The following is a 15,582-nucleotide window of genomic DNA, read 5'->3' as shown; positions in this document are numbered from 1 at the left end:
ACATCCAGTTCTTAAAAAGAAAATGTTAATACTTATGTACAAAATATAATAATGCATTGTCATTATATATATATTATATATAATAATAATATAATAATGGAATAATGCATTATTCTGCTCAGACTGCCATAACAAAATAACCATACATGAGTGGCTAAAACAGCAGACATTTATTACTCTAAATTCTGAAAGCTGAGAAGTCCAAAATCAGTATGGTAGCAAGGTGCATGCATGCTGAGTCACTTCAGTCATGTCTGACTATTTGCAACTCTATGGACTGTAGCCTGCCAGGCTCCTCTGTCTATGGGATTCATACTAGAGTGGGTTGTCGTGCCCTCCTCCAGGGTATCTTTCCAACCCAGGGATTGAACCAAGTCTCTTATGTCTCCTGCATTGGCAGGCAAGTTCTTTACCACTAGCACCACCTTGGCATCCCTGTGCTAGCAAGGTAGCATACCTTGAATCGTCCCTGATACTCCATACAGCAGGCATTATAAACCAATTTTATAGATGAGAACACAGGGATTAATAAGTAGATGAAGTGCACTCAACTATTAAACGACTATGCAAGCCTGTCTCAACATTTTTCACATCCCCAAAGTTACTTCTATTGTTTTAAAAGTGAACTAAGAAAGTGAAGCCCAAAGTCATTTACTTTTATGTTTATTACCACCTACATAATAGAAGATTTAATGGCATCTGATGGTTTCTAATGGTCATACATGAAGTTAAAGTGAAATTATACATTAGCTATGTAATACAGTCATAATTCCGCTTCCTCATTAGCTCAGTAACTGAGGGTTAATAATAACCTCAAATGATACCCTGAGAAGGGCAATATCTTCTCATCCAACACTAATTCATGGAAACTGAACTAGAGAACAATGTAGTGTTAGATTTAGAGAACAGTTTTAGAACACTAAGTCAGTATTGTGTTTAACATCAAGCATTACTGCCTCCAATAGTGTCACTAGGACTGACATGTGGTCGAAGGCAAAATTTTACCAACACAACTACTGTAATATGTATACATGAATTTTAGCTGTCATTGACATATTTTGTGTGTGTGTGTTTCATGTTATCCTTGAAATATTAGCAAAGGACTTTAAAAATGTGTGGTCCCAGGACCAGCAACTTCTATATTATCCAGGAGCTTGTTACAAACACAGAATCTAGGCCCCATTCCAAATCATTACATCTGAATCTGCATTTTAACAAGTTCACCTGGGGATCCATATGCACGCAAAAGATTGGGAAGTACTGCTTTGTATTTTGTTTGTTTGGGTTTTTCGGTCATGCTGTTTGTGGGATCTTGGTTCCCCAATCAGGGGTTGAACCCATACCCTTGAAGTGAAAACATGGAGTCCTAAGCACTGGACCACCAGGGAATTCCCTGGAAAGCACTTTTTTAAAGTATTCTACACTTCTTTGTAGCTTGATTTTACTTTCAATGTGCACTATTATAGACAATAGAAAAAACTTCTTTAAAAAGATAGGTTTTTGTCTTTTTATGCACAAACAATGCAGTTTTGGTGTGCTACAGGATGATGTGAAATTTGTATATACTGCAAAATGGTTACTACAATAAGTCTAGTTAACATCTGTCACCATATATAGTTACAAATCCCTGGTGGCTCAACAGTAAAGAATCTGCCTGCAATGCAGGAGCCATAGGAGACGCAGGTTCAATCCCTGGGTCCGGAAGATCCCTCAGAGGAGAAGATGGGAACCCACTCCAGTATTCTTGCCTGGAGAATCCCATGGACAGAGGAGCCTAGCAGGTTACAGTCCATGGGGGCACAAAAGAGACATGATTTAGCAACTAAACAACAGTACAGTGCTATATTAGCTCGTCCTGACTTATTTATTTTATAACTCAAAGTTGGTTCCTTTTGATCACTTTCACCCATTTTTCATACTTGCCTAACCCCACCTCTGGTAAACACCAATTTGCTCACTGTGTCTATGAGCTTGGTTATTTTTTCACTTTTATGCTTATTTTTAAATTTCACATACAAGTGCAATCATACAATCTTTGTCTTTCTCTGTCAGACTTATTTCACTTATTTTTGTCTATCCTTTGGACACCAGTGATCATGTGAGTAATATGGTACAACTGTACTCAGGATCCTGTAATAAAATACTTTAGGTGATTTATATCAGGACAGCCATCAGTAAAGTCAGTTGGAATGTCATATTTTGAGTTTGAATCCTTTGAATTTCAGAGATAATTGAAGGATGTGTGTTTTGCACCTAAGTTTTCTTTGTAACACAAAGGTGTAAAATAATTTCAGGGTATAAATTATTAATTCAACATAGCCCATGATCCAGTAAAAATGTTATCTTTTTATTTCAGGAAGTGCTCACTTTACGTTGTCGTGGGGACTATGAAAACAACCATGCACACTGAAACTGTACAAAATAATCTTTTTAATCAATGAGGAAAATTATGATAGTTTTCATGAAGGATCTTTAAACCCTTTCAAAACATCAAATACTGTTACTGTTGGTTATCAATATATTGGAAAAATGGAAAAATAATAAAACCAACATGTATTTAATGTATCATCATTGTAAACATTAGGAGCATTAAGAATTAAAGTGGGTTTTTTGTGAAAAAAAAAAAAAACTATCAAAATTACTTTGAACAGTACTTGCCTTGTTTTCATCATGTGAGTCATAATTCAGAGTGGACATCCTTTCTATGCATCAGTGAAATGTCATCCTCTTTTAAGCTTGGAGCAGCTTCCAAACTTCTATCCTTCATGCTTTCAACACCATGAAATATCTCTAAGAGTTTCTTTAATGTAAAGTTTATTGCCAGAGTCACTTCCTCTGGGACATCATCCTCTTCATTACAATGACTTTCCTCCTTGATGTCAACAAGTTTTTCTTCACTAAGCTCCTCTGGCAGCAGATCTAAATGCTCTTGAATAGTGGCAAGCATTCCCATAGTCAGCTGTTTCTTCTATAATCCCACATATGTTCAGTTCAAATCCGAAGTGTTATTTGCACATTGTGCTGAAAGTTTCTGCTATACTGCATCCATATTACTTGCTATTACTTCCTCCCATGATGCATGCATATTTTCAATTGAATGCTTTATGTCATATTTCTTCTAAAATTCAGCCAAAGAAACTGTCCGATCTCTAGTTGTAGCATCAAACTTATTCCAAAATGTGTGTAAAATAATAGGCTTTCAAAATTGAAATAGCTACTTGGTCTACCAGTTGAATTAATGAAGTTGTTCTTGGTGATAGAAAGCAAATTTTCATATTTTCATTTAAATCCCCAAGAAACTTAGGATGACCAAGAGCATTACCCAACAGGAGTAGTGCTTTAAATGTTGAATTTTGGTGCCAGTAGTATCTCTTCACAGCTGATTGACAAGAAGGCAACACAACTACAGGATTTACTGTCCATATGTGAACTGAAGAGCAGATGCACAGAGGCTGATCAATGACAGACTGAAAAGAGTAATGAGACTCATCACTGATCATGATGTGCGTCTGTTATTTACATTGTGATCTGTGGGCTGAAGAGTTAGCAGCAAAGCTTTTACTTCATGTAGTTATTCACAGTTAATATAGACCTTCCCTAGTGTCTCAGACAGTAAAGAATCTGCCTGCAATGCAGAAGAACCAAGTTTAATCCCTGGTTCCGAAAGATCTCTGGATAAGGGAATGGCTACCCACTCTAGTATTCTTGCCTGGAAAATTCCATGCCTGGAAGGCTATAGTTCATGGGCTACAGTCCATGAGCTAAACTCCATGGAGTTGCAAAGAGTCACACACAACTGAGTGACTAACACTTTCACAACTGATATCCCAAGGTAATTGGAATTTGAGCCATGTTAATGGAAGACTAATGCTATTTAACAAATCCTGAGCATTTAACAAATCCTGAACATTACGTTGCTGGTGTGTGAGATGAGTGCAATTGTGCAGTAGCTTGAACATTCTTTGGCATTGCCTTTCTTTGGGATTGGAATGAAAACAACTTTTCTAGTCCTGTGGCCACTGCTGAGTTTTCCAAATTTGCTGGCATGTTGAGTGCAGCACTTTCACAGCATCATCTTTTAGGATTTGAAATAGCTCAACTGGAATTCCATCACCTCCACTAGCTTTGTTCATAGTGACACTTCCTAAGGCCCACTTGACTTCACATTCCAAGATTCTTGGCTCTAGGTGAGTGATCACACCATAATGGTTATCTGGGTCATGAAGATCCTTTCTGTATAGTTCTTCTGTGTATTCTTGACACCTCTTCTTAATATCTTCTACTTCTGTTAGGTCCATACCATTGTTGTCCTTCATTGTGCCCATATTTGCATGAAATGTACCCTTGGTATTTCTGATTTTATCCAAGAGATCTCTAATCTTTCCCAGTCTATTGTTTTCCTCTATTTCTTTGCATTGATCACTGAGGAAGGCTTTCTTATCTCTCCTTGCTACTCTCTGGAACTCTGTACTCAGATGGGTATATCTTTCCTTTTCTCCTTTGCCTTTCACTTCTCTTCTTTTCTCAGCTATTTGTAAGGCCTCCTCAGACAACCATTTTTCCTTTATGCATTTTTTTTTTTCTTGAGGATGGTCTTGATCACTGCCTCCTGTACAATGTCACACACCTCCGTCCATTGTTCTTCAGGCACTCTGTTTATCAAATCTAATCCCTTGAATCTATTTGTCACTTTCACTGTATAATCATAAGGGATTTGATTTAGGTCATACCTGAATGGTCTAGTGGTTTTCCCTACTTTCTTCAATTTAAGTAATGCTACAAAATTTAAAGTAATACTCAAATTCTCCAAGCCGGCTTCAACAGTACATGAACCACCACCTTATCTGCCTCCTGAGAAATCTATATGCATATCGAGAAGCAACAGTCAGAACTGGACATGGAACAACATGTGATTCCAAATTGGAAAAAGAGTACCCCAAGGCTCTATCGGAGAAGACAATGGCACCCCACTCCAGTACTCTTGCCTGGAAAAATCCCATGGGTGGAGGAGCCTGGTAGGCTGAAGTCCATGGGGTCGCTAAGAGTCGGACATGACTGAGCGACTTCACTTTCACTTTTTACTTTCATGCATTGGAGAAGGAAATGGCAACCCATTCCAGTGTTCTTGCCTGGAGAATCTCAGGGACGGGGGAGCCTGGTGGGCTGCCATCTATGGGATCGCACAGATTTGGACACGACTGAAGTGACTTAGCAGCAGTAGCAGTAGAAAGGCTCTATATTGTCACCTTGCTTATTTAACTAGTATGCAGAATACATCATGTGAAATTCCAGGCTGGATGAAGCACAAGCTGAATTACCAAATGCTGGGAGAGATATCACTAACCTCAGATATGCAGATGACACCACCCTTATGGCAGAAAGCAAAGAAGAACTAAAGATCCTCTTGATGAAAGTGAAAGAGGAGAGTGGAAAAGTTGGCTTAAAGCTCAACATTCAGAAAACTAAGATCATGGCATCTGCTCATCCCATCACTTCATGGCAAATAGGTGGGGAAACAATGGAAACATTGATAGACTTTATTTTGGGGGCTCCAAAATCACTACAGATGGTGCCTGCAGCCATAAAATTAAAAGACACATGCTCCTTGGAAGAAAAGTTATGACCAACCTAGACAGCATATTAGAAAGCAGAGACATTACCTTGCCGCCAAAGGTCTGTCTAGTCAAAGCTATGGCTTTTCCAGTAGTCATGTATGGATGTGAGATTTGGATTATGAAGAAAGTTGAGTGCTGAAGAATTGATGCTTTTGCACTGTGGTGTTGGAGAAGACTCTTGAGAGTCCCTTGGATTGCAAGGAGATAAACGAGTCCATCCTAAAGGAAATCAGTCCTATTCATTGGTAGGACTGATGCTGAAGCTGAAGCTCCTGTACTTTGGCCACCTGATGCAAAGAGCTGACTCATTAGAAAAGACTCAAAAGATTGAAGGAAGGAGGAGAAGGGGACAAAAGAGGATGAGATGGTTGGATGGCATCACCGACTCGATTGACATGAGTTTGAGCAAGCTCCAAGATTTGGTGACAGACAGGGAAGCCTGGCCTGCTACCGTCATGGGGTCTCAAACAGTCAGACAAGACTGAGCAACTGAACTGAACTGAACTCTAGAGTTATTATTCATTTACCAGTTGGCTCAGTGGTAAATAAACCAACTGCCAATGCAGGAGACACAGGAGGACTGTGTTTGATCCCTGTATCAGGTTGGGAAGATCCCTTGAAGGAGGAAATGGCAATCCATTCCAGTATTCTTGCCTGGAGAACCCCATGGATAGAGGAGCCTGGTGGCTACAGTCTATGGGGTCACACAGAGTTGGACATGACTGAGCATGCATTGGACAGGACTGAGCATGCACACCAAAGCTATTATTCACAGCTGAATGCTGTGCTTCCCCACTTCTGGGTTCTAACCAGTTGAAGCTGTTAAGAACTATGAATCATGAATTACCCTGATCAGGGTCAGGCTAGACTTGACTGAATTAGATTCTTCCCTTCCCATGAATAATAGGACTTGATTTACCCAATTGTACACAGACTTGTGCACTTATTCTACCCTCTCCATAATGCAAATTTTTCATTTTTAATGAGCATGATCATCATGACACCCTGTTGCCACCCCCTTTTGGCACTGACCTCCCCCCTACCTCACCTCCCAGTGTGCTACTAAGTGAATTTCTTCTGCGTGTAAGCAGGGAATGTTCCCTTGCCTGGCAATAAATAAAATCAGCTTTGATTTTTGAGCTCTGATCCTTGTTTTATTTTTTGATATCCAAGATCATACATCTAATAAGCAACAGAGCTGGGACACAAATCCATTCTAACTTAAAACTCAAATGCTTAATTTCTGTGTCCACTTGTTAACTAAATGATGGGAATAAATTACCTTCAAGCCAGCTAGTTCCAAGATAAAGAAAAAGGAAGAGGATTCAACAACCTTATTCCAACTACTTCTAATTCATTCTTCCCTTTACAGTGGTGAGATCATTACCCTTGAGGGTTCCTTCCTGTTACAGCAAAGCAATGATATGAATGGTAGGAACAGTGTAATAATATTACCATCAAAGGGAACTTAAATATAGCTAGTGCTTACTCTGTGCCAGGCCCCCTTTCTTTCCCAACTGTCTCAAACCAAGCAATGAAATGTCTTGTTCCTTTGTGATAGCTTGAATGTGTATTCATGGGATTCCTTTGAGTAGATTGGGGGTAAAGTAGGCTAAGTTTGGAGTGGTGGGGATCTTGGCAAATTGGAGAACTGTGCTTATTTGAAGGCAGCTGCCATTACACTGCTTTCTTTACTTGTCATGGGAGAATAAAGGTCCAGTACTGGCAGATCATCCTTATTTTTCAAAAGACACCAAAAGTCTGGGTCATTATATAGAGTTTACCACTTTTTAAAATACTTTGTAAAGTAACTGATACACATCTGCAGGCTGACATATGCCCTGTCTGTAGCATCTGCTACTGAAAGGCACAGGCGGAGAGGCAAGAAGATACAGTGGAGTCACGCTGTCTGCATTTAGGTACTAGCTTTCCTACTTTTGTGCGGCCTCGGGCTAGTTGCTTAGCCTCTTTATGCCTCTATTTCCTTACATGTAAGAGAGGTTTAAAACAATAGATATCTGATAGAGTTTCTTTAAGGAAAATAGTTACTTCTATCTCTAAAATGCTTAGTAAAATACTTTGCATCTAATCAGTGGTTTTGTTGTTAAGATTTTGCCCCCTTATCTTCTCTTTCTTGTACCTGCCATCTATACCTTTTACCTGCCCATGTACTTACATGCATTCATTCTAAGGATATACATTATGAGCATCTGACTATAAGAGACATGTAAGTTGTATAAAAGCAGACAAAACTTTTTGTCATTCTCAGGCTCAATTAAACAACAAGTGAATTAAGAAAGGAGAAAAATGAACTAGATTTATTTTACCAAATTGAACCACTTATTAAGAGATATTGAACCATTTGGTGGAACTGATAAATTAACTTACATAATATTAAGCAGTCACTACATAAATAACTTTTGTTGGTGAATTTTAATATGTGGGCTTTTCAAAATTTTTTTGCCATCTGACCTTTTAGAATGTCTAACTAATGTATTTAAATTTTCAGTTTATCTTTATTAGAAGAATTTGACTGTAGCTGTAATGAACTGGAGTCTCTACCTTCTACTATTGGCTACCTTCACAGTCTTCGAACATTAGCAGTTGATGAGAACTTCCTTCCAGAATTGCCCAGAGAAGTGAGGAATAAATTTGTTTCTATTAATTAATTTTTAATGACTCTGTTTTGGATATAAATTTTAACAGGTGCATTAGCAGCATAGCTTCATGAGTTGAGCTGTGAATGTATATAGGAGTTATATATTTGTTAATCATTCTTTTTAAAATAACAAGGGATAAGTTCTTATATTTGACCAAGGAAATGCATTTGACTTAAACATTGCTTGCCAAAAATTGTAATAAAATAAATTCATGTAAACAATTTATATATTTTGCTTTTATGAACAGTTTTTAAATAAATTTGGAGGTAATTATGTTTCCATTTCTAAGTGAAAGTTTTAGTGTAAATAAGTTTTTTAAAGTATCATGCTGCATAATATTATTTTAACTTCACAATACACCAAAGGGGTTCATTAGCATTCATCTCCAAACGGGACTTTGATTTATTCATGTCAAGAAAAAACTGTGAAGTATATTTTAAATTTAACATTTTCTATTAAATGCTTTCATAATCAGGAGCAGTAATCCATATATCATTGTCTTAGAAACAAAAGTTATAAATAAAAACAAAAGTACCATTGTAATGTGAAGTTAAACTAATTTTGCAAAGGAAATGTCAATAAGACTTCATGTTTGAGTATACATGATCTTTTATAAACAATATTATTAGTGCTTATTTGGATAGACAAAAAAGGGATTTATGAAAACAATGAAGCTGACAAATATTCTAATCATAAAATTTAAAGGAAAATTATTCCTTTGTAACATGTATAAGAATATGAGATATACATTGCCTTAATATCTAAAGGAATATATTATATAATATATTTTAAACATATTTTAAAGATACAATAAAAAATTAAACAATGCACATATTGAGTCTTAGAAGTGATAAGGAAATCTATAAATCAATCAGATCACTTTATAAATTATAAATATTAATATAGAATAGTTTACACTGTGATCCTTTACTTTTTTTGTTACCTATAGATTGGAAGCTGTAAGAATGTAACAGTCATGTCTCTACGCTCCAATAAGCTGGAATTTCTTCCTGAAGAGATTGGACAGATGCAGAAACTAAGAGTCTTAAATCTGAGTGACAACAGGTATTTTTGAAACATTTCACAATCTCATTGTTTTCTAAAATCAAATTATTCCTTTTTATTAATAATTTTGGAAAATTTTCCTATGTCTTATGAAATATATGGGGTGCAAATATTTATATAAATATGAAAATATTCAATTAGAAAATAGCAGAAGCTAAATTATTTTTAAACTGATATTTCAAAAATTATATGCCAAAACCCTCCCATATGCAGAAAGCATAATATTATGAAGACACAGAAAATAATTATAATAAAAATCTATAAAATTTGATAATAAAAATATGTGCATAGGTATGTATGTACGCACATATGTGTTTTCATATATACATTTATGTCTCCAGTAAATTAACTGAGCTATTTGTATACTGTCCACACCACCAAAACACTGGTAAGAATAATGCCAAGAACCTAATACTAAAAAGTCATGTTTTGTGCATTATAGTAAGGACAACCAAATGGTTATTTAGCCATGTTCAGAATGGAAAAGAAAGAATAGGTTCTCTTCTTGTGACTAAAGTGTTAAATTGATGAACAGGCAGAAAGAAAAGGTGAAAATGCAATTCATCTTTATCTCTACCACAAATGTTCTCAAATAGGAAACTACAAAAATCAATATTGACTAAAAATAACTACTAAAAAGATAAAGTGGTGATGGAATAGAACAGACTACTTGAACTCTGTGTTTTCATTAAGTTTCAGTCAGACAAATGATAATATGAGAAGCTGAGACTGCAACAAAACTATCAAAGATTAGCTTTTATAGAATCATGGAGAATGTTTAGATTCTAAAGTTTCAGTAAGTGTGGGAGTTGTTATTTGTTAGTCTGTCTGAGGGGAAAAAAAAATAATAATGCACTTAGTAGCTCAATAATTGGAAAAGGAAATTGCAACCCACTCCAGTATTCTTGCCTAGAGAATCCCGTGGACAGAGGAGCCTGGTGGGCTGCTGTCCATGGGGTCGCACAGAGTCAGACACGACTGAAGCAACTTTTTAGCATGCATGCATGCATTGGAGAAGGAAATGGCAACCCACTCCAGTATTCTTGCCTGGAGAATCACAGGAATAGAGGAGTCTGGTGGGCTGCCATCTATGGGGTTGCACAGAGTCAGACACGACTGAAGCGACTTAGCAGCAGCAGCTCAATAATATTTTCATGTAAAGAATTAAACATTTTTTAAAAGCTTTGGAATTTTATTTTTAAAATCAAGGTGACCAAGAAGCTTCATAACTTGCTGCAACAAGAGTAATTCATTTCAAATCAACCCATTTCTTGTTTTGACTCTTTGATAGGACAGTGAAGGAGATGCATTAAATATTGTGTTCAACTTTCAGTAAGACATTTTTCAGAATTTTCTAATTATATTCTTGTGAACAATATTATAAATACGGTCATAGAGATATCATAGGAAGATGGGTTCCAGTGGGTTCAGTTACAGTCCCCAGTGGAACCAAGTTCCATTACTGTCAAACTGGAGGAAGAGTTTTCATGATGAGCTGGAAGTTTTTCCTGAATTCTTGGTCCACTCAAATTTTATACATGAATAATTCACACAATATGGAAAATATGCTTATAAAATATTTAAGTGACCCATAGTTAGGACTACTAATGTGATTATTTATCCAACAAATATAGCCTATGTGAGTGCTTACCATAGGACAGTACATTGCTAAAAGCTATTACAAAAGATATTAATAAGACATTGAGAATCTCATAATACTAGGAATTTAAGTACTTCATCAAGTCAGAAATATAAGCTAATCTATCTGCTAATACAGTGATTGGAGCATAATATAGAACCAAACGAATATTTTAAATTGATGAATTAATCACTGAATTTTTTTTAATTTTGGAGAGTATAGTCGCTTTACAATGTCGTGCAATAAATGAATCTTAACCTGAGATTAAAATCAATATTCAGTCAAAGCTGAGGTAAAAGTTGAATATCACTATCAGAGAATAAACTGCTTGAATAAAAGATTAAATATTATTTAATATTTAAAATATCTAAAAGTCATGATTATTTAAAAGTTATTTTAAAAGTCATGTTATTTAAAAGTCATGATGACTCCAATTTTATATTCTCAATACAATAAATTTTAGAAGTTTGTCATTACAGTTAAGAAACAATGATTCATTTATACTATCAACTATAGGATTGCTCCTGTGGTCAATTTACTGGACAGTTACAATACTAAATAAAGCCTCACTTTCAATGGTGGTGAAAGTGATGGTGGTGAAAAAAAAATACGGGTAACATCTTCTCTGACAGTTTCTTTCCATATTCTACTTTTATGATTTGCCTGGTGATTTATCATGGATATTGTAAATGATTCTGGAGAGTTATCCCCTCGTGTAATTTTAATGTGGCAGAATTGATATTTTACTTTCAATTCATCTCCACATGATGTAAAAACTTCTCATAGCATCTTACTTTATAATTTCCAACTTAAACTAAATAACCAAAATTAGAAATAGCTTTTATGAACAGTTTGGTTAAATGTTATAAATGCTAGTATAATATTATATTAAAAAATAATTATAATATAATTTGATCTCTTATTCTTTATATTCTTATGTTTTACAAGTACCTATTAGCTCAGCAAGGTCATTATATCCTTCCTAAAATTTCCTAGCCAATGCACACTCTGTTATATGTTTATAGGCTTGTCAATATCTTTTTGTATTTGTTATTTAATAGTGCCTTTGGAGATACAATTAACTGCTTCCAAAATCCTTATTCATTATTGTGACATTTTCCATCTCTGTTATCAAAATATATTTATTCATCATTTGGTTGATAGAATTCCAACATATTAAAGATTTAACAGAAATTTTCATTCCAAGTCCTATCTAAAATGTTTGTCTGTATTCAAAAGTGAACATGCAGAAAGTAACAATAAATTCACTGGTGTGCCTTGTTTGCATTATTCACTGTGCTGACTAGCTACGATGGTAATTCATGTAATAACAATATATTGATCATCCACAATTCAGGTATATCTTATTTATGTTGAAGTAGGCAATTGGTGATTTGACCCTCCACAGGCTGAAGCCAAAGCTTAATGGATAATTTTGATTGAATACAATTTCACATACCTTAAAATGCTATTTTTAAAGATTGCCTCTTTGAATATCTATTAAATATCTATTAAATGATGTATACAGGGTGGAAGAACAAAAGGACACACTTTCAAGAATCAATATAAAATTCAGAGCTGTAAATTCATTTAGTAATAAGATGGAAATGGCTCTTGCCCTCATAGAGTCTAGAGTTTCAAAGAGATATTAAACAGTAACCCTAAAAAAAAAACTACAAAAATAAATATTGTAATTTCAAACTGAGATATGTCCATGAAGTAAAAGTGCTTTGAGACTAGATTGGGGAAAGAAATTTAAGTGAGGAGTCAAGAAAAGCTTCTTTCAGAAACTGGCATTTCAGCTGACTAGAGAATCTGTGGAATTTTAGTTAAGTGAAGTATGGAAGAAAGAGTATTCCAGGCAGAGAAAGGAGCTTGTCTATTCCTGGGAGTAGGCTGATTGAAGGCCAGTGGCACTAACAGGGACTGTCAGGAAAAGAATAGCAAAGAAGCCGTGCAGAGGTTTGAGGGGACCAGAGGTTTGAGGGGACCAGACCTTAGAGGGTCTGACGAGGCATGGTAACAATTTGGGGTTTTATCCTATCATTTGAAGAGTTGTAGACTCAAGGTTTTCACTTTTAAATGATTCCTCAGGCTACTCAGTGGAGAAAGAAGTAAAGAGAAGAATGAAATAAATAAGTTATAGTATTCTAAATACCTCTTCATTAAATGATCTTTATCCATCTTCACCCATGCTATTAGAAATTTCTTGTTTTTGCAGATTGAAGAATTTACCATTCTCATTTACCAAACTGAAGGAGCTTGCAGCTTTGTGGCTTTCTGACAATCAGGTAACATTTTTTTATTACCTGATTTATTTTGTTTATTAAAATGAACTATAATTGAAATGTTGAATTACTAATTTATTCTCAATAGATACCTTTCACAATTACTACAAAATATAGATTCTTTATCCCCTGGAGGAGAGATTTTTATAAGGGTAGCAATCAAATAAGTATTCCATTGCTATGGACAAACAGTACTATAATTCTCATCCCTTTAAAATACTTCAATTTAGTATCTACTTCTTTCTCAGAAATAATACACAAAATGATCATTTTTCTAGGTGATACATACATCTCCTTAGAGGATGTAATTTAATTATACCTCTGAAGGTAAAGAATAAGAAACATTACTGCAATCCCCATAAGAGGGAGTTACTATCTGTCATGTTCCTTTTTTCCCATGCTTTAATTAATATCAACTTAATTCTAAAAAATGTATTCAAAAATATTGTGATACCTTTTGTTGCTCTTATCAATATTTTCTGTGAAATTGCTATGATGTTAATACTTACACTTATGAAATTAGATTATAATTGAATCAGTAATTGAGTGTTAATGAATAATTATATTAACTGGAAAATAAAAATAGTCCAAGGCATCTGATTTGCCACCACAAAAACTAGTGATAGACCATTTTGACATACTTTGGGTTTTTTTGGCTTTTTTCTTGTAATCTTAAAATTTTTAAATATCCTGCCCCAAAATTTAAATTACCAAATGAAAACAAATCATCTTGGATTTAGTTTGTTATGATTATTTTCTGAGCATAAAAGTGACATTACCAGTAAATGAATTGTTCAGACATAAGTATTGGGCAATTTTTGTAAAAAAATTAAACCTCTGCAAAATGTTATGTAATTGTGAGAATAATGTTTATATTCCTACAGTCATTACAGCACTTTCTTCCCTCCTACTAAGTAAAAAATTATATTGTCATTCAAATTCAAGTCATCAATGAACTGTAGATTTTTCAAATCATCAGTATATCATTATAATCATTTCTGAAATCAATACAAACTATGCTAATGGACCAGTCTTTTCTACAGTCTTACACTGTAAAAAAAATCCCATAATATCAGGATTTATATTCTTGTGGAAGAATGAACAGAACAATGGCTGCATCATTTAACTTTTATTTAGAACAGTGATTTAATGGGTTTCTAACTCAGTTTCATGAGACAAGTTGGCATCCTAAATTGCCATTGTACTTCACTCTTAATAAATGTCATGAAATAAGTGTAAACTATTAAACAATATGATTATTCTCAATGTTTATATATTGTATTTAAAATCAAAGTTTTAAAAATCTTCAAAAATTGTATTTCTGAAATAAAATTAATGTATAGAATTAAATATTATTATCCATAGGTAAATTCTTTGTGATATATCAGATACAAAGACAGTTGCTTATGTATATGTAGACTCTGTCTTTGGTTACAAAAATCTCTTTAAATGCTTATGTTTTAACTTAATTGAATTCATAGATGATCTTGTATAGTATGAACTTAATAGCAAGTTCCATTTGCCTTTTTAAGTCAACAGTTAATGAACATTTAGAACTATACCAAAAGTTTAATTAGTTGAAACAGTTTGACACATTTTGGTATCTTCAAGGTAAAAAAAAAGGTATTGTTCAATAAAGATGAATAGGTTCTGAAAAAGAATATAATAAAGAAAAAGAAAATCTCACTATAAAACCCTTATAATTTCAAAATATTCCTCTACAGTAGTCTTATTTTATTTTATTTTTTTGTTATTTTTTTCCTTACTTTTCTTTTAATTGTTCATTCAACACAGTGAGGCCAGACTGCTGACCTTTATCTTATATAAAAGAAATATTCTTTATATTTTTAATATTATTAATCTAATTTATCTCCTTTGCTTCCAGTCCAAAGCCCTTATCCCTTTACAAACTGAAGCCCATCCAGAAACAAAGCAAAGAGTATTGACTAACTACATGTTTCCCCAGCAACCTCGTGGTGATGAAGGTAAACATAGAAATTTCTCCTATACTTGTATGATTATGGATAAAAGGGATTAATTTTATTCTAACTCTGACCAATACTAGCACATGGGTATGCCACATAAATCATTTGGGAGCTAACTCCAAGCACAAATCTTATCTTCAATACTATAATATTTTATTAATAAGTGAAATTTCAAAAACATAACTCTTCCTCTTTATATTTATCATGAAAATAACATTGACTTTTAGGAGCAATATCTTATCTTGGTGAATTGAGAGGCACAAGACTTCTTAACCAAACATTCAGTTCAGTTCAGTCGCTCAATCATGTTAGACTATTTGTGACCCCATA

At 34.4% G+C, this 15,582-nt stretch overlaps 1 protein-coding gene across 3 annotated transcripts in view; it reads left to right on the top strand.

The window, feature by feature from the left end:
* LRRC7 (leucine rich repeat containing 7) overlaps positions 1–15,582 on the top strand; it is a 478,825-nt gene that overhangs the window by 346,813 nt on the left and 116,430 nt on the right. For all 3 annotated transcript variants that reach the window (XM_070364524.1, XM_005898157.2, XM_070364529.1), the window contains 4 exons: positions 8,125–8,254; positions 9,225–9,340; positions 13,201–13,270; positions 15,153–15,252. In XM_070364524.1, coding sequence (XP_070220625.1) covers positions 8,125–8,254; positions 9,225–9,340; positions 13,201–13,270; positions 15,153–15,252 — 416 coding nt within the window. The remainder of the gene's footprint in view (positions 1–8,124; positions 8,255–9,224; positions 9,341–13,200; positions 13,271–15,152; positions 15,253–15,582) is intronic.

This window comes from Bos mutus, chromosome 3 (genome assembly GCF_027580195.1).
Source record: "Bos mutus isolate GX-2022 chromosome 3, NWIPB_WYAK_1.1, whole genome shotgun sequence".
In the NCBI taxonomy this organism is placed as follows: domain Eukaryota; kingdom Metazoa; phylum Chordata; class Mammalia; order Artiodactyla; family Bovidae; genus Bos; species Bos mutus.
This window is presented reverse-complemented; position numbering and strand designations above follow the sequence as displayed.